Source organism: Saccopteryx leptura, chromosome 4 (genome assembly GCF_036850995.1).
Source record: "Saccopteryx leptura isolate mSacLep1 chromosome 4, mSacLep1_pri_phased_curated, whole genome shotgun sequence".
Classification (NCBI taxonomy): Eukaryota; Metazoa; Chordata; class Mammalia; order Chiroptera; family Emballonuridae; genus Saccopteryx; species Saccopteryx leptura.
The window spans coordinates 204,145,215-204,170,775 of NC_089506.1; the positions used below are offsets into that span (position 1 = coordinate 204,145,215).

A 25,561-nucleotide genomic window follows, 5' to 3' on the forward strand; every position below is an offset into this window, starting at 1 on the left:
TGGGAAAGAGCCTGAGTCAAAGAGGTAACAGACTATAGGAGAGACGTCTATGTGGATAAGCTCAAGCTCGTCTGAGAGCCTTCGGGGTGGGCAGATCAGGGGATTCTCCCAGCACCACTGCCCCCGGTCAGTGGAAATGTGCCAGCACTGTCTCACCTCCCTGATTTGCTGTGTGATCTTGGGCAAGCGACTTAAGCTCTCAGTTCATGTTTCCTCATTTGCAGATCATAGGAGCACCTACTCTGTAAGACTGATGTGAGGATTAAAGGAGAGTAAGTGGACAGAGCTTCAAATAGTGCCTGGCACAGTTAATGAGCACTACATAAACATTAGCCATTTTTGTTTTTTTATCGCCCTCTTTACCAAACAGATTGCTGCATGGTCCAGTTCAAAGAGAGATGGGAGAGGTCCCTCCACTGGCCTTGCTTGCAGGTTGCACTGACACTGTACAGTCCGTGGTGGTGCCCTGTTAACCAACCCCTCCCTCTCTCAGGGGGTTTCCCAGTCCCAAGAGAGGCTGGGACCACCAGAGTAAAAGGCAGAAATGGCGCATTACTAACAGCGGCCATGCAGAGGCAGGCAGGGCTAGGCCATGTGGAGCCCCCGGCACCTTGGTTTTAAAACAGGTGCCGCTCAATACTTCTCATCCCAGTGTCCCCCACAATGTCACTGAGGCGAGTCCTAGCAGCAAGTCTGGCCCCTGTGAGCCATGGACATCCCACACGGCCAGCCTTCGGGTACGAACAGGATGAGGTCCTGATTTCCGAGGCTCCATTCCACAGACAGCAGCGCCTGAGGGACCGCCGCCCGCTGCCCTCGCCCTCCAATCGCTCCCCTCCCCACTCAGCTCCCTGTGTTCATGACGAGCTTGCTGCTCCCCAGAACTGTGAGAAATCACTACGGCGTGCCTTGCAGAAAACGCTGAGTGGAATGAAGGAGGAGAGGGGGGGAAACCCCTCCATGAGATTCATATATGGGCAGGAGCTACAAACAATTCAGGGCGCTAAAATTAATCCTCTGCTTTGCCAATGAGGAGAGGCTGAGCATCCAGGCAGACTGTAATAAAAACGTACTTAATGTATACAGCACATATTTATTCATTTTTGAAAAATTTTCAATGCCACTCCCCTTTCTTCTTCCGTAAGAGCTGACCATCCTACTCAGCTTCTATTCTTACCCTCGCTCGTTTGCGTAATTTTAACACTGCAGAATATAGCTAGCCGAAGTTTTGTTTTTTATAATTACACCCATCACAGGAACTGTCAGTATCTAATGAAGGATAATTTCAGCTATTATAAGAAGCTTAAAAGATCATTTTCATGAATAATTCGTAATATGAATCATTAAATTCAAACAATGCCAGACATTTAAAAAAAAAAAAGAAAAGAAAAATATTTTAGGTATCAAAAAGTAACCATCCTGCTAAAGGCAGAATCAAGTTTCTGACACGCAGAGTAACAACACAACAGTGGAGAAGACCTTAGTGTGAGGGGGGGAAACGTGCAAATTGGCTCTGGTCACTCCCCACTTCAAGTTTTCACCAGGTGCCCCCACGCCTGCAGCTAAACTCCAAGCCTCTCAGCAAGTCACGTGGAGCGCTCCCCGATCTGACCCCGCCTGTGTCTCCAGCTCCCCTCTCACTAGCCCCTCCCTCTGGCAAAGAAGACCTGTCTGAAAAATAAAGCAAACCTACACTGGAAGCAGAACCAAGAGGGAGAGAGGTTAACTTCCTGGTAAACTGTTTACACACCTGGATCCAGCCATACCTGCACCCTATGCTTCTTAGTTCTGTGAGATAAACATACTTTTCGCTGGCCTCACTTGGTTTCTGTTGTTTTCCAAAGGGAAAAAGTTTCTAAAATAAGGCTGCAGGCTTCACCATCCTGAGGAAATAGTAGAATGACATTTCTCATGGCTGGTCCAAGCCAAAGCACACAGAGCACTTAGCAAGGGACACGGTGGGAGTTAAGGCCAGGCAGGGGATGAGGGGGATGAGGGTGGGTGGGTATGTGTGTCAATGCCGGGGTCAGGGGGTGGTCAGGATGGATGCACAAGCAATCAGGCTAGACTTGAGAGGACACACCTGTGAGAGGGCTTGGCTAACAGGTGTGTCTGTGGCGGCAAAACCCCCAAATGCACACTCTCCAGGAAGACATGATGGTCAGAGGACAACTCCCAATGCCAAAAGAAACTGCCCCACCTTGCAACTATAAGACATTATTATTAAAATATGTATGGTTTTCCAATAAGAGAAATCATGTTTAGACTTTAAATAAGGAAAGAAGGCCTTGACCAGCAGACATAATATCAAATTTCTTAACTAGAGTACAAAAGATTCCAGAAGAATACTCTTTGTATAACATGATGTTTTTTCACACTACAGGTTGTAGCCCTTTAATAAGGTGGCAAAAACACTTCAGCAAGTCACAAGTGATGTTGGTTAAAATGGAACAGGATATAAAACATGAGAATGTTTTGCATGTAGTAAAAGTTAAATATTGTTCCAGGAAGACTCTGTCTCAATTACATATATACATGAATGTATGTGCTTAAAATCATGTTTCCTATCGTGAGCCACAGTCAAAAAGGACTGAAAAACACTTTTATAAAGACGTCCATAGCATAAGAAAATATGTCACATCAGAGAGGACATTTGATGACATATTGGTTTGAAACCAAAAGACAATTAATGGGCACAGAACCCATGCTTTCACTCAGCAACGATGCTTCTTTAAACTTTTCCCACCAAGATGAAGCCCCTAGGATACAAGGACATGTGTCCACGGGGCTGACTGCAATACCGTTTATATTGGCAAAAACCTAGAAACAACCTCAATGCCATATACAGGAGAATGATTTTTAAAATTATAGCACAGCCACAAGGACTCTAATCTGCTGATACTAAAATAAATGATTTCAATCCATATGTGCTGCTCTAGAGAAAGACTCATGACGCTGAGTGGTCATGAGAAAGGGAAAGTAGATCAGGGGTCAGCAGGTTTTATTAAAAGGCCAGATGGTACATATTTTCAGTTTTTCAGGCTACATGCTCTCTGTTGAACTAGAACTCAACTCTTCCATTGTATCAAGAAAGCACATATAGGCCCTGGCCGGTTGGCTCAGCGGTAGAGCGTCGGCCTGGCGTGTGGGGGACCCGGGTTAGATTCCCGGCCAGGGCACATAGGAGAAGCGCCCATTTGCTTCTCCACCCCCACCCCCTCCTTCCTCTCTGTCTCTCTCTTCCCCTCCTGCAGCCAAGGCTCCATTGGAGCAAAGATGGCCCGGGCGCTGGGGATGGTTCCTTGGCCTCTGCCCCAGGTGCTAGAGTGGCTCTGGTCGCACGGCAGAGTGACATCCCGGAGGGGCAGAGCATCACCCCTGGTGGGCAGAGCATCGCCCCTGGTGGGCGTGCCAGGTGGATCCCGGTCGGGCGCATGCGGGAGTCTGTCTGACTGTTTCTCCCCGTTTCCAGCTTCAGAAAAATACAAAAAAAAAAAACAAAACCACATTTTAAAAGAAAGCACATATAGACAAGACATAAATGGCTGCAGCTGTGTCCCAATAAAACTTTATTTGAAAACCAGATGGCATGCCCATGAGCCATTGTCTGCTAACCCAATAGAAACTGTAATCCCATTTGGGGCAGGGGCAGAAACAGGTAGAACAAGCAAGTAAACATATGTTTGTAGAGTACAGATTTGTATAAGTTTACATGCATCAATTAACTCTGGTTGTCTAAAGTGCGTAGTATTGTGGGCAGAGTATTAACTCCTTTGTATATCTCTGTATTGCTTGTCTTGTTATAAAGAGTATATATGACTACTTTTAAGTTCCAATAAAATATTCAATAACAGAAAATGTATAAAATATAAGCTATCTAGTGATTGCTTTCTCTAAAATCAATTCTCTCTAATATATTTAACCATTTTTTTACCATTGCAAATAATACAAGGAACCTTGTATAATTCATATTTAACTGTATGGATTCTAACTGTCATACAAAGATCTTTACAGTTAGAAATTATCCAAACATGATAGAAAGAGTAACTCATGAGAAACTAGGAAAAATGTTATTCTTCTCTCCCAGTGGGAGACCAAATGACATAGAGAGAGTAGTTGAAAACTTAAGCCTAGAAACCTGAGATAGTCAGTAACTGTCCACATGTCACAGACCCAGTGGCTGAGTGTGTATCATCCCAAAATGATGTGACTGTTGAGCACTAAGCCAAGATTTAGACTTAGGTCTGAATCCTAGTTTAATCAAATTCTCTCAGCCTGACCAGTAGCTGACCAAACAGGACATATGCCCACGGTCAATCCAATCGCTCATGCTAGGAGGGCACCCTAGATTCACAGGGTAGATGAAGCATGGGATGCAAAGGAACTGTCTACCTTACTTCTTAAAAACTAAGAGAAGGACAACTGTTTTGCCCAAAAGGGGAGAATTTCAAAGTGTTGAGCAGACACCGTCATTCACATTTTACTTCTCCCGTTTCTCCACTAAAGCTGATCCCATTACCGCCATAGCCGGCAAAGCCAGCACCCACTTGTTCGTCAAGAGCGGAGTAGCTGTCGCCCAGTAGCTCAGGTCAGGTGCACAGTAGCAGATCACATGGCTCAAATCCACACCCTCACCTGTTCTGCTCACTGGCTTCCAGCAGCCCAGTCTACTGGCCCTGGCCTGCCACCTGGTCTGTGAGCTCCACAGGGATGGGTACTGTATGTCATTCACTCCTGTCTCAGGGCACCCAGGGTCCAGCGATTGATACAGCGGATGGCAGGGACCTGCACCCAGACAGTTTGGCCCCACGATATACTCTCGCTGACCTCTCTAAGCTTCAGTTTCTTCTCCACCTGTCAAGTGGGTTTGATAACCACACTGACCTCACAGGAAAATCACCTATTAAAAGGAGTTAACACAAGGCCTAGGACGTGGTGCTTAATCCATATTATCAATTATTATTATGAAGTACTTCACAAATTCATTCATTCATCCACTCATTCATATATCAAACAGCTACTGATCACCTACCAGGTGTCAGGTATCCGGGTTAGAAGCTAGGTGCACAACAGCAAAACCAAGTCAGTCCCTACTCTCACGGAGCTTACATCTGGTAAATGTTTATCGAATATGTCCCTAAGGGAAGAAATAAACGTTTTATAGACACAATAGGCAGCAATACAATAGCTCTGGAAGTGACAACTAGGGGAAATGATGATGAGGACATCACCAAGAGCTTCCTAGGGCAGTGATGTCTGACTGAGATGGGGCGTAGAGCAGGCAAGAGACTGCAGACAGAGTGACAGAAGACAGAAGGGAGAAGCATTCTACAGGGAGGATGAGAAGGCAAAGAATGAAATTGAGGCCATAAACCAGGGAACTAACCCCAGGCCAAGAAATGGGTTTTATCTCTTCATAGGATGTCAATTTTTCTCTCTGGTCCAAGAAAAAAATTTCGATAAGTCGCTCTCAGTCGATACACAAGGCATCATTACCCACTCAAGCAAAGCAAAATGACCCGTTGCTTTATGAAAGCTATAATTAGAAACTTAGAGAAGTTTTCAGAACCAAATGGCATTTAACAAAACAGGCCACCTGTCAGCTTCCAGGAAGGAGAGAAGCTGAACACCAAACATGACGCTGATTGACAGACTGCACAACAATCAGCACAATGCCGAGACAGCTCCAAAAAGGAACGATGACAATGACAAATACATGTCTGGCCGAGGCCTCCATGGAGAGAGCGGAAGCCCCCCAAGGGCTCCTGTTCTTTCCTGGGCCTTTGTTTCCCACCAAACAATAAGAAGGAACTGAACAGAACTCATGAATTGATACTTGGTGTTTCCAGACAATTGCCTGTGCGATGACTGAGGAGCAGAAAGCATCTCGCAGGGGATAAAATCAGTTTGTGTGAGTAAACATTATGCCTCATGGAGGTCTCCAGGGAGAGATGGTCACTTCCAGATCCTCTCCGAACTATGACCCAGGCCCTGGGATGAAGCTGTTCCCAGGGGCGATGGCACTAAGGGGTGGCTCGGCGGTCCTTCAGCACCCACCTCACCCCTCCCACAAAATTTCCATCAGTCTCACCCGCCCCAAAGCCACCCGGGCAGTGACTGCTGCCCGCCTAGCCAACAGCCAATTCCTTATGCGCCCATTAAGCACCTGCATTTCCCAGCCTTCCCTGCAGTTAGAGAGGCCCAAGAGCTCTAAGTAGAAGTCATTTAGGGGAAGGGATGGGGAGAAGGGGCTGAAAAGCTCCTCAAAAGAGAGCTTATCCTTAAAGCTGTAAATCCTTATAGACTGTCAGTGAAGTGCACTCCCTGCCCTCCCCCACTTCCCGCTCCCACCTCCCTGAAATACAGATGTGATGAATGGCACAGGGGCCACTCACTATCTGGGTACCAGGAGGAAATCATGAAGATGAAAAGCCATGTACTAAGGACAGTGGAGCAGGAAAGAAAAAGCAGCCTGAGTTCTCAACAATCATGAAACCATTACCCCAGCCCTGGACTCAACTACTTACTTCTGGGCTTGTGTTAGATGAGAGGAAACCCTTGTTTCTGTTGTTTGGGTTGTTTTTCTGTTTTGTTTATTATGCAGCCAAGCTTAGTCCACCTGATACACTTGCCCAAATAAACATTCAAATTAAATAGAAACAAAGTTCATCTATGCAGAAACAGTCTCAACACCAGGCTTCCGAACCACTAACCAAACCACCAAACCTCTCCTGTAGAGAAATTCTGAAGCTACCGCTGTTTCCCATGTCACTCCATGTGACTCTAGTTGCATGGTCCCCTGTTTTTGCTACCAACATCCTCTCTTTTCATATCAGAACCCATCCTGTTTCGAGAGCACGCCCCTCTCCCATTCTTGGTCCGGTGTGTTTGGGTATGGCTGCCCGCAACCCTCACCCCCTTCCAGGAATAAGCCGTGTGAGCGTGACTGGGCCCATCAGAGTTCTAACACCACGTCCTCTTCAGTTCCAGGATTGGCTAACGTGAGTCATGCCACCCAAGCTGGGCCAATCAGGGTTAAGTTGAAAATGTCTGTGGGTGCAATCAGTAAGGACACCCTCAACTGCACTTAAACTTTTAATATTTTTCATTATTCTTAAATAAATAAGGAAACTTGTCTGTTGAATCTGGGTGATGAGCACATTGGGGTTAGTGAGTACATGGAACCCTGGACTTTTCCAGTAAATTCTAATTTTTAAAAAAAATCAGAGAATGGGCTATTGTCCCTGGAGTGTTTTCCTGGCGCTACCAGTACTGAACAATTAGTAAGAGCCAGGTACAGAGGCTACCTGGTCAGATATTTATTTAAAGGTCAGGAAAGTAGCTAATCACATAAATATTGTTTTAGCAGGATAATGGACTGCAAAGCTTTCAGAGAGGTAGACTCTATAATTATCACCATAATTATTCACCCACTTCCAGAAATTAATGTACAGGTGTTTTTGTTAATGTGCCTTGACCTTCCACAGCCCGGAAACCCTTCCAAATGTATCTCTAATCCAAAGGAACATCAATAATTGCCTGGTATATTACACGTGTCATCCCATTGAAACTTCAAATAATTCTACAAAGTCAACATTATCATCTCTACTCCTCAAACGAAAATATTAAAGCTCTGAGATAAAAACTTATTCCAAGAATTTGGAGCTAAATGCAGAGCTGCGATTCAACCCAGCCTCCAGCCCCCCCACCCCCACCCCCGTCCCCCCACTGGAAAGCCTGCTCCTGCTGCCTGCCTCCTGCCTTCATGCCCCTCCCCTCTTTAACTGGGGAAGGAGGGACCTTCATGGAGGAAGGAAAAATCCCAACTGCGGGCCTTGCCTACACTCACCACTCTCCCTAAGAGTGCTTCCCCAAGTCTGATGCCCGGGTCTGAGTCCCTCAAACTCTGACCCAGCCCTACTACCCACGGCGATGATACAGAATTAGATTTCAGTCACCAGAGAGAAGCGGGGAACGGAGTGGATTTTCCTCAACATCAAGTGAAGGGGCAAATGCTAAGCAGTGGAGCCGCCCAGCCCAGGCATAGGCCGCCCACACAGGCAGGCAGTTCTTGGGAAGCTGTCACTCACCAGCTCTGAGGCCCTATGTAGACTGGGTGGTAATTTCGGTCTGACCTCTTTCTAGGCAAATGACTGTATTATTTAATGTCATGTGTCAATATGGCTGGGCCATAGTGCCCTAATATTTGGTCAAGCAGTAGTCTAAATGTCACTACGAAGTTATTTTTTAGATATGACTAGCATTTAAACCAATCGAATTGAAGTAAAGCCAATTACCCTCCATAATATAGGTGGGCCTCATTCAATCAGTTGAAGGCCTTAAGAGAAAAGCTGAGGTCCCCAGAAGGAATTCTGCCTCCAGACTGCCTTCAGACCTGAGCTGCAACATCAACTCTTCCCTGGGTCTCCAATCCGCAGCCTACTCTGCAGATTTCGGAGTTCCCAGCTTCCATACTAGCATGAGCCAGTTCCTTAAAGTCAGTCAATAAAGATAGATAGATAGATAGATAGATAATAGATATATGTGTATGTATACATATATACATTTACACATGTATGTAGGATGTAGATATGTGTGTACACATATATACATATACGTATGTAGGTAGGTAAGTACTGTATATGTGTATGTACTAGGGTATGTATCTGGTTTCACTGGAAACCAGAAACACCCTCCAAAAAAGGGAAAGTGCCATATGGTCTCTTCATCCCAATTAATTATTGACAAGAAAATCAGTTATTTTTGACAGACAGCTCTTTGCCACGTTCTTAGACACTCTTTCTAATGCAGACCCTTACAAGCTACTGGACATTCATTCTGGGACTCTAAGAGCACAAGCCCAACAGTGAGCTTACTGGGTACGAGGTTCCTTTCTAGGGAGCCACACAGTGGTTAGAAGACGGAACCACATGCGTCAGAGTGAGTGCCCAGCGCAAGCGCACGAACCCCTGCGCCCCTGCCATTCTGTTGGCATTCTTGCTGGCAGCAGCTGCCCAGCCAGAGACAACACTTCCCAGACCCCTTCGCATCTACGTGGAGCCGTGTGACTGGTCCTCACCAACGGGTCCTGAGCAGAGTAGTGTGGTCACCTCTGGAAGAAGGAAGAGTACCAATAATTATTATTCTCTTCCTCTTAAACAGTAACATCACTTCCCAAACTTTTTTCCTTCTTACAGAATGCCATTCCCATCTAGTAGCAACTAGTCCATTACTCTGAAACCACACCTAAGAGTACTTGGACAGAGTCTGGCAACAAGTTTTTGTTAAACATCTGCTGTGTACTTGGTTCACACACAGGAAAACAAGTTTTAAGTCCCAGAGCCCCCTCCTTGTGTGGTCAGACTACAAAAACAAGACGGGACTGCAGATTCACTCGTGAGAGCAAATGGTCAAACGCCAGCCCCTGGTCACTGCTCATAATAAGTGCAATAGGCGTTTGGGAAACTGAAAGGTCAGAGTGACCAGATCTCTTTAGGGGACAGGAGAAGAGCTAGCTCTCACAATAAATGCCATGCCTGGGCTGGCCCAGGATCAGGAGAACGGCATCTCCAGAAGAGGAGATCAGCTGAGCGGGGAGAGGATCAGGAGCTGGTCTGGGGGGTGGGGTGGAGGGAGGGAGGCACGGAGACAAGTGTGACTGCAGTGGAGCTCTGTGATGAGCATGCAGTGGGAGCCGGTGCCAGACAGGTGGAGAGGGTCGTGATTCTGGGGAAGGTGAAAGAGAGAAGGTTAACACCCACACAGATCCGTGGGGGGGGGGCAGTAAAAGCACCGCATCAGCCTATACAATAACAGTGAACAACTTCCACTGCATGCCTCCCCCCCCCCCCCCCCGGTTTTCTTAATTTGCAGAGGCACGCTGAAGCCAAATCTGAATTTAAGGGAAAAAAATAAAAAGTAACCTTGATTGACACGAGATGTCTGGCGCTGGCCAAGAATCAGAGAATGCTGGCACATTGGTAACATCCTGGCTGATCTGAACTTCAATTAATTCAAAATGACAGCCTCCAAGGCAGTGGTTCCAAGTGGCCAAGCACTGGAGCCAAGATCAAGAACCACAGCTCTAAATGGGGAGAGATGGGAGAATGGCTCATAAGGAAACTAGTGGGGAAGAGACACTATCTCTTCTGCTGCGCTGCTGAGAAGCTAAACCCAGAGCTGCTGGCAGCCTCTTGCCAGCATGAGAACACCTGCCGGAGAACGGAGAACGGAGGCGACACGCAGGGAGGTGCCGAGCTGGGGCCCATAGGCTCCCAGGAGCCCTGTGTGTGCGTCTCTTCCAGCTCTGCCCTCAGTGACACAGTGATGGCAGCTTAAAATCAGCCACAGTGGGAGCATTTACACCATGGAAATCAGCAAGTACTGCTTTCTGCCCAGAAGGCTGGGTGTTAAACATTTACTAGCATACGTGGCCGATGCTGAGAGAGAGAGCTGAGAGACTGGGGGAGGGGGGATGTACTCCTGATATTGTCTGAGCTGCTGGATCAAGCCATCCCTGGAGATGGAAACCGCTAGACTTTTGTTTTGTTTTGTTTTGGTTAAGCCGGAGTAAATTGGATCTTTGACTCTTGTAATCAAAAGAGCTCTGAATGAAGAAACGATGAGGAATCGAAGTTAGGTGCTAACTAGAGTCACAACGAGCAGACACATGGTGGAAGAACCCTGTTGGGGGCACCGCAGCAGTTATGTGGGGTACAGCACATCACAGGGTGGCACTGCTGGGCCCTCCAGAGCTGCCCTGGATCTTCCCTCACCCAATGCCATGAGGCCTGGTTCTGCGACCGAGACTCTTATATTTCCATTCATCCATGTTATGAATATGTATAGAGTCCATACGATGGGGTCAGGGACTGCACAGGGCACTGTGAACACAGCAGGGGAAAAACAGGCATGGTCCCTGCTCTTGTAGACCGCAGAGTGCAGGGTGGGACAGACAGTAAAAGAGAAAGGGAGTAGACCACTGAGAGGCTGGAAGTGCTCTGATGATGACAGAGGGAGGAATGGAATTAAGAATGGAGAAGAGGGCCCTGGCCGGTTGGCTCAGCGGTAGAGCGTCGGCCTGGCGTGCGGGGGACCCGGGTTCGATTCCTGGCCAGGGCACATAGGAGAAGCGCCCATTTGCTTCTCCACCCCTCCGCCGCGCTTTCCTCTCTGTCTCTCTCTCCCCCTCCCGCAGCCAAGGCTCCATTGGAGCAAAGATGACCCGGGTGCTGGGGATGGCTCCTTGGCCTCTGCCCCAGGCACTAGAGTGGCTCTGGTCGCAGCAGAGCTACGCCCCGGAGGGGCAGAGCATCGCCCCCTGGTGGGCAGAGCGTCGCCCCTGGTGGGCGTGCCGGGTGGATCCCGGTCGGGCGCATGCGGGAGTCTGTCTGACTGTCTCTCCCCGTTTCCAGCTTCAAAAAAATATAAAAAAAAAAAAAAAAAAAAAAAAAAAGAATGGAGAAGAGGGCACAGGGTCAGAGGAGGTGACATCTGAACAGAGTCCTGCCTGACAAGGCAGACTCAGCCACGTAGAGATCAAGAGAGGGGCAGTCCAGCAGAGGGACAGTACTTGCAAAGGCCCTGAGGTAGGGTTATGGCTGGGGTGGAGAGAGCAAGGTGGAGAGTGGTAGGAGACAGGCTTAGAACATGGGGCAGGCGCAGACCACACCAAGCCCTGAGGCCATCTTCAAAGAGTCTGAACCAGTTTTTAAACAACAGAGTGATAGGACCTGATTTATCTTTCTGTGAGGTTCTGTGTTCAGTCCACTAGAACCAGACATCAAAACACACACACAGTCCTCAGCTAGCTTTCCTTAGGACTCCAGAAGCCTGCCTCATACAAAGATGTCTTTGCCTCTATGCACACTGGGGGCAAGAACATGAGGCTGCCCAAGAGGAGAGAGCCCAGAGACTACACGATTGAGGCTGACACAATGTAGCCCAAGGAATCCTCTCACCCGTGACAACCATCTCCAGAGAATCAAGCTTCATAACCACCACGCCCTATTTTCGGGAGCCCAGGGAAACCGAGCCCCTCTGTGAGAGCAGGGAGTGCACACAGCGTGGAACAGGGGTCAGCACGCATGCGCAGGCAGAGACACAGCACCGGTGAGAGGTTTACGACTTCCTGGTTTTTACTTCTTTTGTTTCTTAGAGTAAACTTTTTAAATATTGTTCCCAAGCCTCCCTCATCTGCCAAGTTCCTCCCAGTAAATCTCCTGATTACTCTGACCACCACTAGCAACCAGCCAGTTCTTCTTCTGTCCCTGAGCCTACCACAGATTAATTAAATGGAGATGCCAACAAGAGCTTGCAGCCTTAAAATCCATCACCACGGAACAGGACTACGGTGGCCAGGACAGATGATGACAGGGGAGGGTACTTAATAGGAGGGAGGCGGAAAGGAAGAGCCTGTGACAGAGCAACAGACACTGCACATCTGGAAAGACAGACTCCTGAGAAATAACCCCTTCCGCAGGGACAAGATAGGCTCCGTCTCCAGGAAAGAGTTAACAAGCTGGAAAATAGGAGAAGGGGTTGGTGCAGTTATTGCTCTCATTAACAAGAAGTTTGGAGTTGGCTATCACATCAGGCACAGCTGAATTCAAGGGCTCAAAGGACCTGATGCGAACTCGGTGCCTCTCTGCCTCTCTCAGCTGAGCTTCTCCGTGTGAGGGCCTCCGCCCCAGGCTCCATGTGGAGATAACTACAGTGGTCCCAGCCTTTGGGCCCAACAGAAAGAAGAACTCTTCCTAATGGCCTACTAGAGCCCTGAGACCCAGAGAGAGCCAGCCAGCTAGGTCAAATGCAGAACACAGGGTGCAGCTCCACCTTTGTCGTAGGACTGACACTGGGTGAGGACACTGGTCATATGAAAACTGGAGCCAGTGGGACCTGACAATACGGAGGACACAGATGTCCACTATACACAGGCAGCTGAAAGAGTCAACCCAAGTCATGTGACAAGGGCAAACCCATGTCCCTTGCCAAATTCAGCTGGTCCTGGAAGGAGAATTCTCCCTTAATACAGAAAGCAAACTCCAATTCCCAGGCAAATGCTCTTCCGGAGAGCTCAGGAGAAGCCCACACTTAGCAAGATGCTGGTTAGCAGAAAAGACCTTCATAAAAATGTCCTCCCACAGGACACACAGAAAACCAGCCTCCCCAAACTGCATATGAAACCAATGACCACACCCAAAAAGTAATGTCAAGGGTCCACTGGACAATGGGGCCACATCATACAGCTCTGTAGGCTCTGACTCCAATGTCCAGAGAAGGCTGGTGACAGGAGTCACCCACCAGGACCAGCGCCAGCAAACCCAGGGTGAGAGCAGTGTGGCCTGGGGGAAGGACCTCCCTTGCCTGACCAGACGAGCATACTACGCAGGGGTGTGGGGGAAGGACAAGGGGCTTTACTGTCCCACATGTGGTTGCAAATCAAAGGCCATACTCTCTTCTGAGGTCCCACGTTTGTCCACCAGGGGACCTCTGACCAAAAAACCCAACCTTTTGGTCAACCACCCACCACAAGCTCCATAAGATGATTATGAAGATGATCCTCAAGTCCATTAAATAGTAAAGTTAACATTTCAGTTTAACTCAATAGTAACTTCCTACTGCTGCTATAACAAATTGCCACAAATTTAGTGGCTTAAAACAACACAAATTTACTATCTTACAGTAGGGAAGTCAGCAGTCCTAGGGAGTCTCCCTGGGCTGAAATCAAGTGGTCAGCAGGGCTGCACTCCTCCCAGAGGTCCCCGGGGAGGACCCGTATCCTCGTCCTTTCCTCGGTGTGGCCCCTCCTCCATCTTCAAACCTCATCACTCCAACTTCTGCTTCTGTGGTCACATCTTCTCCCTCTCTGACCCTCATCTGACTCTTTTAAGGGCCTTTGTGATTACACTGGCCCTTGGATAAACCAAGTTAACTCAATGACATCTGAAAAGTCCCTTTTGCCATGTAAGGCTGTACGTTGACAGAGTCCAGGGGCCGTTCTTCTGTCTGCCACAGCCTTTTTCAGCTCCCAGGCTCTAAACCAAGCATGTCTGTTATCTGAATTACATCACTGAATATTTAATCCTAAAGACAACTACCCATGAAGTATGTGCTATTTTAATCATAATTTTATGATGATTTAAAGGACTGTGAGAGATTAAAGTAAAATAGTGAAATAGCAGTAACAATAATTTCAGTAAGTGACTATTATGTACATTTTCTAAGTGCTTTCCATGCATCAATCTCTCATCTTCCCCAGCCCTATGAGGAAGGTACTATTACAATTCCCATTTCACAGAGGAAGAAACAGAGTCACAAAAAGGTCGCATGAACTCTAAGTCGGTTGCCCAAGGCAGTCTTCAGTGTTTTTATCACGGAAGTCATCCATCCTTTAATGACCATCATGACTGGCAAGAAGAACGTGGGGATGCATGGTGTTTCCTAATGTTTTGGCATGACCACCGTTTTCACAGGAGCATGTGCAGGGACTAGGACGAAGCTACACTCTTGGAGACTGACACGCAGCTACAGGTGAGACAAGCCTTTTTTCTGTTGGCTTTCTCCAGAGGGTCAGATGCAATGGAGGAAGTATCCTCTCACTAAATCACACTCCTGCCCCCACCCTGCTGCCCTAGGGGAGGACACATATCCTTGCTCCCCCCCCCCCCCATGTATCTCATAGCTGCAGTCACCACAGCTCTTAGCAAAGGGCCTCCGTCCTGGGGCCATGTTTCTGTGAGGAGGTTTCCACCACAGTAATGTCTTCAGCCTCACTTTCCACCTCCTACCTGATTGGTGAGATTCTCAACTGGCTGGAGTTGTGTATTACAAAGTGAAACACCCCCATGGACTTGTTCCCTGCTTGGTCCCCTCTGGGTGAGAGTAAGTCTGCAGACCCAACAATCCCTCATAAGGGGGCCCCCTGGACCTACCTGGGTGGCAGTGTATTCTTAGGAAGTGTGACTCTGGCTACTGGTCAAGCTGAAGTTCCAATCAACTGTCAGTACTAAAAGTGTTATTTTGCTCGCTATGTATCTGATCCCTGAACCTATGTCTTAGAGAGAACTTAGGGAAGAGGGGTAGGGAGAAGAGCCATAATTAACTAAATCTCTAATTTAGAACCAAGTTATTTGCTGACCACTTGTTTTGAGGTAAGCACAAAATATATGAGTCACATGTAAGAGCTGCACTCTCTCTCTCTCAACATCAAGCAACATCCAACAGAACCAGCACTCCTCAGAACTCGGGTGAACCACAAGCTAAAAAATAAGAAAAGGGCCATGTGAAGAGCCAGAAGGTGACAGTGCCCTCCAAGTGAGGGCTTGCCCAGGCCTGGAGGCCGTTCCCTCTCCAAATAATGGACACTGAACATGTGAACTACCCAACTAGTTCCCCTTCTCTGACTCAATAAGCAGCCACCAGGCGAGACTCCACCCACCAGGCTGCCAGCCAAGAGGGATGATGTGCTCGAACATCAGATGGGACCTTCTGGTCTACCCAATGGCTTTGTTTCTCATTAACAAGAAATAAATTACTCTTCTGATTGTGCATCATTCTCTGTTTGCTTTGCTACCATAAGTCCATTCCTAAGAGAATGGGCCAGTCCTGTTAATACAGCCCGTCAGGTATCTGAGACTAGGGGGTTCGCCTACATGCCAGGCCTCTCACCGAGCTGTCAGAGGCTTCTCCAGGCAAGAGACCAGCCTGCCACATATCTTGTTTCCAACTTTCGCAACAAGCCTGAGATGCTTGCCCTTTTAAGTGACACTGCCCTACACTGGCTCCCTTGGGGGGAGAAAGGATGTCCAAGTTCTTTAACAAAAGAATAGATCAGAGGTCCAGTAAGAGTGACAACAGCAGTGTAACTGCCAAGCCAGTCCCTCCTGGACACAATGGGCCTTCTGTCACAGCTCGGACCGGAGGGACAGCACAACATAGCTCCAGGATGAGGAAGATCCAAAAATGCACATGGAAGCATAAGCTTTTGGAAAATCTCCTGGCATTAGAAGGAACAGGAGCGCTTGAGTGGTCAGTAACCTAACCTCACTTCTGAACCACATCAGGGGGACAAACTCTTTCAATTACTGGACGAGGCCACCCACTCCACATGTAGCTGATTAGATCAGGGTTTTCTTAGAGGGACTATATCACTCTTTTGAAAAAGGGAAAGGGTAGAAATTTGAACTTTGATATCTGTAAAATTAAAGGCTGTCAACAATCTACTCTAGATGTCCATTTTGTTTTGATTTTTTTGTTTTGTTTTGTTTTGTTTTTATCCTGGACCGTTTTTTCACAACAACAATGCAGTAATGAAGGTGAGGACCTCAATAGAGCTCTCAGTGACCTATTCGACCCTAAAGGCTTGTGACTTAAATTTAAATGACTTTTTACTCTTTCCCCTACAGATGAGCTCATAGTTTCACAAATAATTTGTGGCTGAAAGAGAAAAACAACAAAGCTTTATATCCTCACACTACAAGGTTTATAGTAGGAAAAATGCATTCTGATTCCCACTAAAATTTTGGAAGCCAGCACCTATTTCTGTGTTCATCCCCTTACCATTAGGAGCCAAGGGAATTCCAGATCAGAAAAGGACTCCCTCCTTCTCCATCCCCTCCCTGCCCCTGCTCCTCCAACTCCCCAGACACCCACACCACCCCAGTCTGGCCGGTACACCCCAAGTCACTACCGCCTGGTCAGGGCCCATACTCAATGGTTTTGAACAACCTGGGTCAGTGCAGTTGGGGAGCAAAGTCTCAATCTCTGAGTGATATATGACCTCACTTGAAAACTAGGCCTGAGTACAATTTTTGAAAGAGTGCCTTTTAATGAGGCTGCATCATGATGCCCAGGACGTAGCTGGTGCTCACTACAGTTGTGAAATAAGAAAAGGAATGAAGTGCAGGACTCCAGTGGGCACCAACAGGACATCGGTGCATCACCACAATCAGGGGATTTTATAGAAACCTTCCACTGGCCTGACCAGGCGGAGGCGCAGTGGATAGAGCATTGGACTGGGATGTGGAAGGACCCAGGTTCGAGACCCCGAGGTCGCCAGCTTGAGCACGGACTCATCTGGTTTGAGCAAAAGCTCACCGGCTTGAGCCCAAGGTCACTGGCTCGAGCAAGGGGTTACTCAGTCTGCTGAAGGCCCGTGGTCAAGGCACATATGAGAAAGCACTTAATGAACAACTAAGGTGTTGCAATGCACAATGAAAAACTAATGATTGATGCTTCTCATCTCTCCATTCTTTTCTGTCTGTCCCTGTCTATCCCTCTCTCTGACTCTCTCTCTGTCTCTGTAAAAAAAAAAAAAAACAAAAAAAAAAAACCCTTCCACTGAAGGATGGCTCAGATAAGGCAGACAGTCTTAAACTACACAGTAAGAAACAGAGTAGTAAGGAACTACTGCTACACAAGGTAGCAGAACGTGCTTCATCTTCTCTGCCCCAGTCCATTCAGGGCCGCCTCAACTTTGTCCTGAAAAGGCCCCTGCCCAGCTTTGGCACAGAGCATTCAGGCCCAGACTCAGGAAAGGGAGCTTCGGCTAACATGAGAAGCCATTCAGTATATTGTAGGTTCCATGTACCCATTTGGAGGGAGTCACTCAGAAATGCATTATTTTTCATTTTATTTACTCATTTCAGAGAGGAGAGAGAGAGAGGAAGCAGGAGGAGCAGGAAGCATCAACTCCCATAAGTGCCTGAGGTTTCGAACCAGCGTTCCCAATGCTTTATCCACTGCGCCACCACAGGTCAAGCCCAGAAATGTATTTTATAGGGTTGAGGTTTTTAATGCAAATGCAAGCCTGGTAGTGTTCCTTTTTTTCCTAGGTTTAATATTTTTTAATTGAATTTATTAGAAGGTAGGTGACGGGATAGAGCAAAAAAGAACAACAACAAAAACAAAAACAAAAACTCATGCCCACAGACAACAGTATGGTGGTTACTGGGGTGGGGGGGAGTGGAGGAGGGTATAGGGGTATAAATGGCTATGGATGAAAGACTTGACTCAGGGTGGGGGGGATAAGCACACAGTACAGTGCACAGAGACGTGTATAATTATGCTAAGTAGCGTCACTAGGCTTAATTTTCTTAATGGACACAATCAAAGTTCTGTATAGGTAGAGTGCAGACTTCCCAAAAGGTCCTGGTGTTCCACAGGTCACGTGTATTAGGGGTCACATATCTAGATATGCTAATCTAGAGCCTCGTCCTAGATCCGCTGCAGGAAGTCCTAGGAAAGGAATTTTCTTCTCCTCCCAGGGAGGCCTATTGAACAGGTTCCCCAGGTAACTCCTCTGCACTCTAAGCTTAAGAAATCTATAATGCAAAGAACCAGGGATTTGGAGGAAAATGACCCAAGTTCACTTCCACCCCAGATACGAGTATGAGCCCCGTAAGCTCTCTTGAGCCTCCAATAACCAACTTTTTAAAATAGAGGAAAAAGACCTACTCATCACAGAGTTACTGAGTCAAATGAGAATAGACCTGAACTTGCTTGGAAAAGGTAAAGGGCCCTCTGCCCACTACAGTCCAGGTAAGGAATGGAGTGAATGACTAAAAAAGCCAGGAGCTGGGGGAACAAAGATGAGGAGTGAAAAGTTAGAAGACCAACATATACATAACTCCACATAATGAAATGAATTTGGGGCCATAAACTGTAATATCTGTACAAAAAGAGTGATGAGCCCACAGAGGAAACCATGATTAATGATTAATTCTGCAATGACAACTCCCATACTGGTAATGGATACAGATGAATCATGAATAAAGTGAGGAATGTTACTTTGTAAAAATCATCAATATCTTGAACCTGATAAAACTGAGACCATAAGAAATAGAAAAGCTGCAAAGAAAATTCAAGTCTTTATGATAATACTGCTCAAGCCCTATCCAGATTTCATACACCAGAGGCCATACAGGAAACTGCGTTGTTTCGGTAAATCCCCACAATGACCTCATGCTACTGATGTGATGTTTTCCCTCATGTACGGCAAGATAACCCCGAGAGGTCAAGTTACAGTGGGTGAGCCTGAATTCAAATCCAGGTCTGGCTGACTCTCAATACCTGTGAGCATGGAGCATTCGCCCCTTTATTAAAATGCTCACAACTCACTTGAGAGCTCACTTCTGAAACGGTCAGTTGGCTGCAGGACACTTCAGCCCAAGTTAAATATCCTTTCTTCAGGCTGACCTGAGAAACATTTCCGTTGATTCAGGACAGTTAAACTGTAGCCAAACTGCAGAGAAAGGAAGCATATAGCACCACCTCGTTTTCTGACGTCTTGTCAAGTGATCATTTTTCTATCTACTTGTATGTCTGATTAATAATATTAGTAAATAGCTCAAATTTACTCAGTACTGATTGTATAGTAGGCATTATGCTGTCTGTATGGATTGCCTCAGGACGCAGGAGCTGTCAATGAACCATACTTTACAGGTGAGAAACGCAGGTACAGAGAGATTAAAAAACTCCACCAGAGCTAGGGCTAGCACCTGGTCAGACGGCATCCGGAGCTCGGGCTCTCCACCACTTTGGCATTCTGTCGTTTTCACCTCTGGCCTAATGGGACTTAATCATGCTGCGAGGTTCACTACCTTGCAAGTGTTGTCTCAAGACTCTAGACATAAAATTCCCTAAGTTTATAAATTGATATGACTATTGCTAATAACCCAGCAAGTAAGTCTTGCAATATTAACGTAGCAATACACAGCAGGGCTTTCCATCTAATGAATTTTCCAGAATCCCACTTTTCCAATTTATCTGCATATGCACTTGCCATATGGTGAGTATTCACTATGTGTCAGGCACAGGGGCTATAAGGATGCACAGGCTTGGTCCCCTCCCCACCCAAGCTTGGCCCCTACCCCTCACCTTCAGCTGTTTGACCTTCTCTTTTCAGCATCTGGACAGCTCCTACATATTTCTTCAGCTGGACTTTGAGCACCTCATTTTCCCTGCAGGTACAAGAATGTTAAAAAAATATATTTTTAATAATTGGTAATTTAGACCAAAGGCGGGGGGGGTGGGTCTGAAAAATGAACAATATTCATCTTACAAATAATAATGCATTCTTTGTTTTTGAGGTCATCACTTGAAAAGACATTAGCAAAGGCACATTTGAAGAATGCCTTCAAGAACTATTCTTTCATGATAGAAATAAGCTAACTGGTTCCAGTACCCCAAACAACAGGATGCTGACATGTGCTCAGGTTATTTGATTTTACCAATCTGTAAGGTGCCTAGTCTGTGTCAGGCACTCTATGATATACTCTCCATTTACAGAAGCACAGACCAAGTACTGTGTCTTCAACCTGGGGAATACTCAAAAATGTTATTAACCACTAAATGTACTGGATATTCACTGCATGCCAGGCATCATGTGAAGTCTTTAGTATCTAATTTAATCTTTGCAAGGCATTATCTCAACATCAATTTTAGAGATGAGGCAGAAAGAGGAGAAACAGCTGACTAAGGCCACATCCTCCTCCACATAAGACTGTCCAGTGACAGTCTTATCTAAACGGCTACAAGACCCCATGCTACTGAATTCACGAAGATCAGGGGGAGAAAACTACCATTTGTTGATTATTTATGACATAGTTCAGACTTTACATATGTGACCTCAATGCATCAAGCATGCAGTCATTCATTTATTCATTCTTTATTCAGTGGAAAAATGTTCATTAAACGACTATGATGTATCAGGCACAATAACATTATAATATTCTCCCCATTTTAGAGGAGAGGAATCAGGGCATGGATTAGTTCTCCAACCATGGTCACAAGTCACACTGCCAAAATCCAAACCCACATCTCTTGGCCTGTAAGGCCCAGAAGAGTTTTTCTCTGTCTCCTCTAATATTTAGATTTGGCCCTGGCCAGTTCGCTTAGTGGTAGAGCATTGGCCCAGAATGTGGATATACCAAGTTTGATTCCCAGTCAGAGCATATAGGAGAAGTGAACATCTGCTTCTCTACCCCTCCTCATCCCCCTTCTCTCTCTCTATCTCTTCTTCTCCCACAGCCATGGCTCGAATGGTTCAAGCAAGCTGGCCCTGGGTGCTGAAAACGTCTCCATGGCCTCGCCTCAAGCACCAAAACAGCTTGGTTGCCAAGCAATGAAGCAGCGGCCCCAAATGGGTAGAGTATTGCCATTTAGGGGGCTTTCCCAAGTGGATCCCAGTCAGACGCATGAGAGTCTATCTCTCTGCCTCCTGCCTCTCGCTTAATTAATTAATTAAAATATTTGGACTTGTTTTCTTGCCAGCTACCCCCCAGAGAGGTGCCTCTTCCACATTTCAGTTTCTGCTCCTTTCCCTAAAGCTCTTAAACCTGTCTTTGAACATGCCAGAATATTTCCTCAAATGAAAAGAGCTATAGCCTGACCAGGTGGTGGTACAGTGGATAGAGCATCAGCCTGGGACATTGAGGACCTAGGTTCAAAACCCCAAGGTCACCAGCTTAAGTGCAGGCTCATCTGACTTGAACATGAAGTCACCAGCTTGAGTGTGGGATCATAGACATGACCCCATGGTCACTGGCTTGAGCCCAAAGATTGCTGGCTTGAAGCCCAAGGTCGCTGGCTTGAGTAAGGGGTCACTTGCTCTGCGGTAGCCCCATGGTCAAGGCACATATGAGAAAGCAATCAATGAACTACTAAGGTACCTCAACTACGAGTTGATGCTTCTCTCTCTCTTCCTGTCTGTCTGTTTCTCTTTTTCTCATGTGCACTCTAAAAAAAACAGCAGCTGAAAACCCAACACCTTGAAATAAATCCAACGTTTCTATAACTATTCTATCATACCTCTTACTAGGTGCACGCATAAACACACATTCTCCTAAATATAATTCTCTGTTGATGAAACAAACATCTTTTAATTTTTTTGTTTTTTAAGTGTTTGTCCCTTGTTTATTGTTCCACTCACCCCTTCCCTGTGGTGATCAATGTTCAAAGTCTGACCCACACATTTCATGCCTTCTTCCCTGCTCATATAGTCACCACAAACCCAATATACTCAAATAGAGTTTACTTTATAAAACCAAATCATATTATAAATTTTTCTACAACTGGGTTTGTCTCATTTAAGAACTCACCACCAGAAGCTTCTCCTGGTCTATTTATGGATGGAAATGCCATCCCTTGACATGGAGACGCCACAATTTACTCAGTGGGAAAACCTGAGACTGCCTGTCCCTGGCTCTATCGTGTTTCCAATGCCCTGACTACATCTCAGCCCACAGCGCTGTTTGTGTTTTGCTTTTTGCTCTGTATTTTGGCAGAAAGAATATCCGCATCACCTGCAGACACTACCATATACTTAGGTGTCGCCTGAGAACTCAACGTTCATCTCGGGAGCTTCAGAGAGAGTCAAGTACAAGGGACAGTCCCTTAATTACCCCCGGCCTCCCAGACAGCCTGTCATGGATGTTTCTACAGGTATATGCACTTTCTCTGTCTGCGATATGAATAGCAAACATCTAAAGCTAAACAACTAACAAGTTCTAAAAAGGCCTGTGGGAGAAAATATATTCCCTGACGTACATGGATTTACAGCTTGTTTTTCTGGGTTCCCTCTGCCAGAGTCTTGACCCTCATCCTAGCCTAGTCCTAATCTCCACATAGAAACTCAAATCACATATGATCTGAAAACTAGGGAAAGGGGAAAATTTATATGCATTTCTGTGTACCATACTTTAACAACGGTTGATGGCAGAACATCCCCCAAGAGGCAGACTAGACAGTCACTCTGGCCGACTGACAGCGAGTGCCATCAGCGTCTGGCTGCTCGGTCTCATTCGCTCACACGACGCAGGCCACACGCGGTGTCCTTATTCATCATCAGCTCTGCAGCCAGCACTGAACTGTTTCCAGTGGCTGCTTTTCTTCTAGTTGGGATCAGTCTTTTAACTGTGTCCTCAGACTATCTAAATATCAGCCCTAACAGATAAAAGTCAAGATTTTTAATATTAAATCGGGTTTCCATCAAAATGATGAGAAACCATGAAGACTGCATCAAACCACTGGGTCGGACATCTTTGAGAGCCATAAGTTCATCCCCGCCAAGTCTGTATCAATGAACCATGCATACCCTTGACCCAGTATCCTCAGTGGTGACATCTTAGGTAACTATGGTGCAACAGCAAAACTAGGACTGACAGGGTCACGAAGTAAGTGAGAGAGAGAAAGAGAATTTCTGTCAAGTCCATATATTAGCTGCTACTCTTAACAATCCTCTGCCACAGCGTGTCTCTTCAAGACAGAACACAGGCTTAAATGAGCATGGCAGGCCAGGCCAATGAGCAAAAGCAAACCAGAGATAAGTAACAAGAAGGAATAGAGGTGGGGGCTTTGCAAACTACAGAGTCCTTGCCCCATCAAAAGGTATTTTTAAAAACTTAACATGTTATCGATCTGCCCTGGCTGAATAGCTCAGTTGGTTAGAGCATCGTCCCGGAGCACAAAGGTTGCCTGTTTGATCCCCAGTCAGGGCACATACAGGAACAGATGTTCCTGTCTCTCTCTCCTGCTTTCTCCCTTCCTCTCTCTAAAAAAATCAATAAAATGAAAAACATTTTAAAAAATTATTTTTAAAAAGATTTAATAAAACCATTATTGACCGAAGAAAATAATTCCTAGGCTCTGGACAACTAATCAGCAACCAGCTAACAGACTTTAATTTATAAACAGAAGAACCACATAGTTATTAGTTGTTCTTATCATTACACAGGTCTCTTGTTATAATTATCAAATAAAAATGCCTTTTTATATGATACTTCATAAGACAATGGAATGGATCAATTAATTAAGCACATCCCACTATGAAAGGCCCCAGAACGGCAATAATGGCCGTGGCCGCCCCGGCAGACACCTTCAGCCCAGCACAAGTCACAGGCCTGCAGCCTGTCAGCCTTAACAGGTGAGAGGCGAGGGAGCACCTGTGTATCACCCCCATTATTCTTTCCTTAATACTTTTCTTCCCAGCTGTTCACTTTTAGCAATATCTAATTTTCTTTCAAAGTATTCTTTATATCATGGCAATAAACAGAAAAATGCCTAGGCTACTGTATGGCATGGGCACCTAGCCTCTTCACTTTATACCATCCCGCAAGTCTGTGTGTGTGTGTGTGTGTGTGTGTGTGTGTGTATGTACGTGTGTGTGTGCGCGCACATACTCGTGCACATGGATGAGACAGCGAGAGTGACACAGTCCAGAGGCCATACACACAGAGCTTTACCTTTAACCTTGCTGGTGGGTGAAACTACTGTGGAGCATACGGGGTGAGGCACCTCCCCTCCTCCACCCGTCTCCACTGGTGGCAGGTAACTGAGTGGGCCTGTGCGGACGACACCTCTGAACAAGGGGGCACAGACGGCTGGCGCGCCGTCAGCCACATCCTCGCACAGCTTTCCTTCCCACTGCACGACTCTCCTCCCCTTGGCTCTAGGGTTACCGGGCTCAGCGGAGGCCCCCCCTGTGACACCTGCTCCTTTTGCAATGAGTGATTTCCGTAAGACTCCGTCTGAAAACCACCCAGAAAAGTTGGGGATAGGGTGCTGTTACTGTAGAGGAACGGTCAGTGCTCAGATCTCCACAAAACGGGCTGCTTGGGAGTCCTAAGGGTTCCACCAGTTTCTCCACCTCCATCCTGAGTGTCATCCTTGGTGCTCCAGGAGCAGCTGCTGTACTCGTCAACCTCTGGGACCCATCAGTGACCCATGGTCAATGGTTGGGCTCTCCCCAAGGATCTAGTCTTTCAGATGCAACTTACACATCTGCCTCAAACGAGGAGGTAGAGGGGGGGTGCCCCAGGCAATTGCCCTGTGACGATGACAGTGAGAGTCCACAGGTCAGGAGGAGCAGGGGTCGGGGTCCCTCGGGCACACTCTGCCTTTTGTGACCTGAGCAACCACAGTGGGAATCCAACCTCACGAAGATCAACTCGCAGAAATGCCCCCTCCCGCTGCCTCTCTACTTGTCCAATTCCTTCCACTCTGTGAAGAGAGGTGATCCAACCTCCTCCCAGTTCAGTGAACAGGAGAAAACCAGCCCAGGGGACAGCCTGAAACGATCTTCCCCACGGGCTACGTCCCCACACTCATCTGCGGGGTTCACTGAACTTCCTCACGTTAGCATTTCTGCTCGTATGCTTTCTTAAAAAGCTGATTTTTCCATTTATTGCAATGCTATAAAGAACCCTTTGGGGGGGGGGGGAAATTGAATGTTTTCCAAAGTGAATGGCTTGAAAGAATAATGTGGGTGATACACAAGCGTGGCAAAACCATGAAGGCAGTGAGAAGTGGCTGAAATTTTGAGAAAGAGAATCTTTGCTTTAGGTAAAATCGTGCAACGAGGAGGAGATATTTTTAAAGCACATTCCCACACTGGACTCCAGGAAATGACAAGGGCTCTGAGAGAGATCGCAGTTAAATACAGTTAGCAAAAGAGGCAGTAAATATTAGCAAAGTTCTCTCCCCCACCCCTCTCCAGAGCTTCTCAGTGCCTTCAAAATACTAATGCACCTTGACCACCTGTTAACCCCTCAAACCCTACAAT

At 46.6% G+C, this 25,561-nt stretch overlaps 1 protein-coding gene across 1 annotated transcript in view; it reads right to left on the reverse strand.

Moving 5' to 3' along the window:
* SNX29 (sorting nexin 29) overlaps positions 1-25,561 on the reverse strand; it is a 563,948-nt gene that overhangs the window by 308,884 nt on the left and 229,503 nt on the right. The window contains exon 14 of the mRNA XM_066382590.1: positions 19,879-19,961. Coding sequence (XP_066238687.1) covers positions 19,879-19,961 — 83 coding nt within the window. The remainder of the gene's footprint in view (positions 1-19,878; positions 19,962-25,561) is intronic.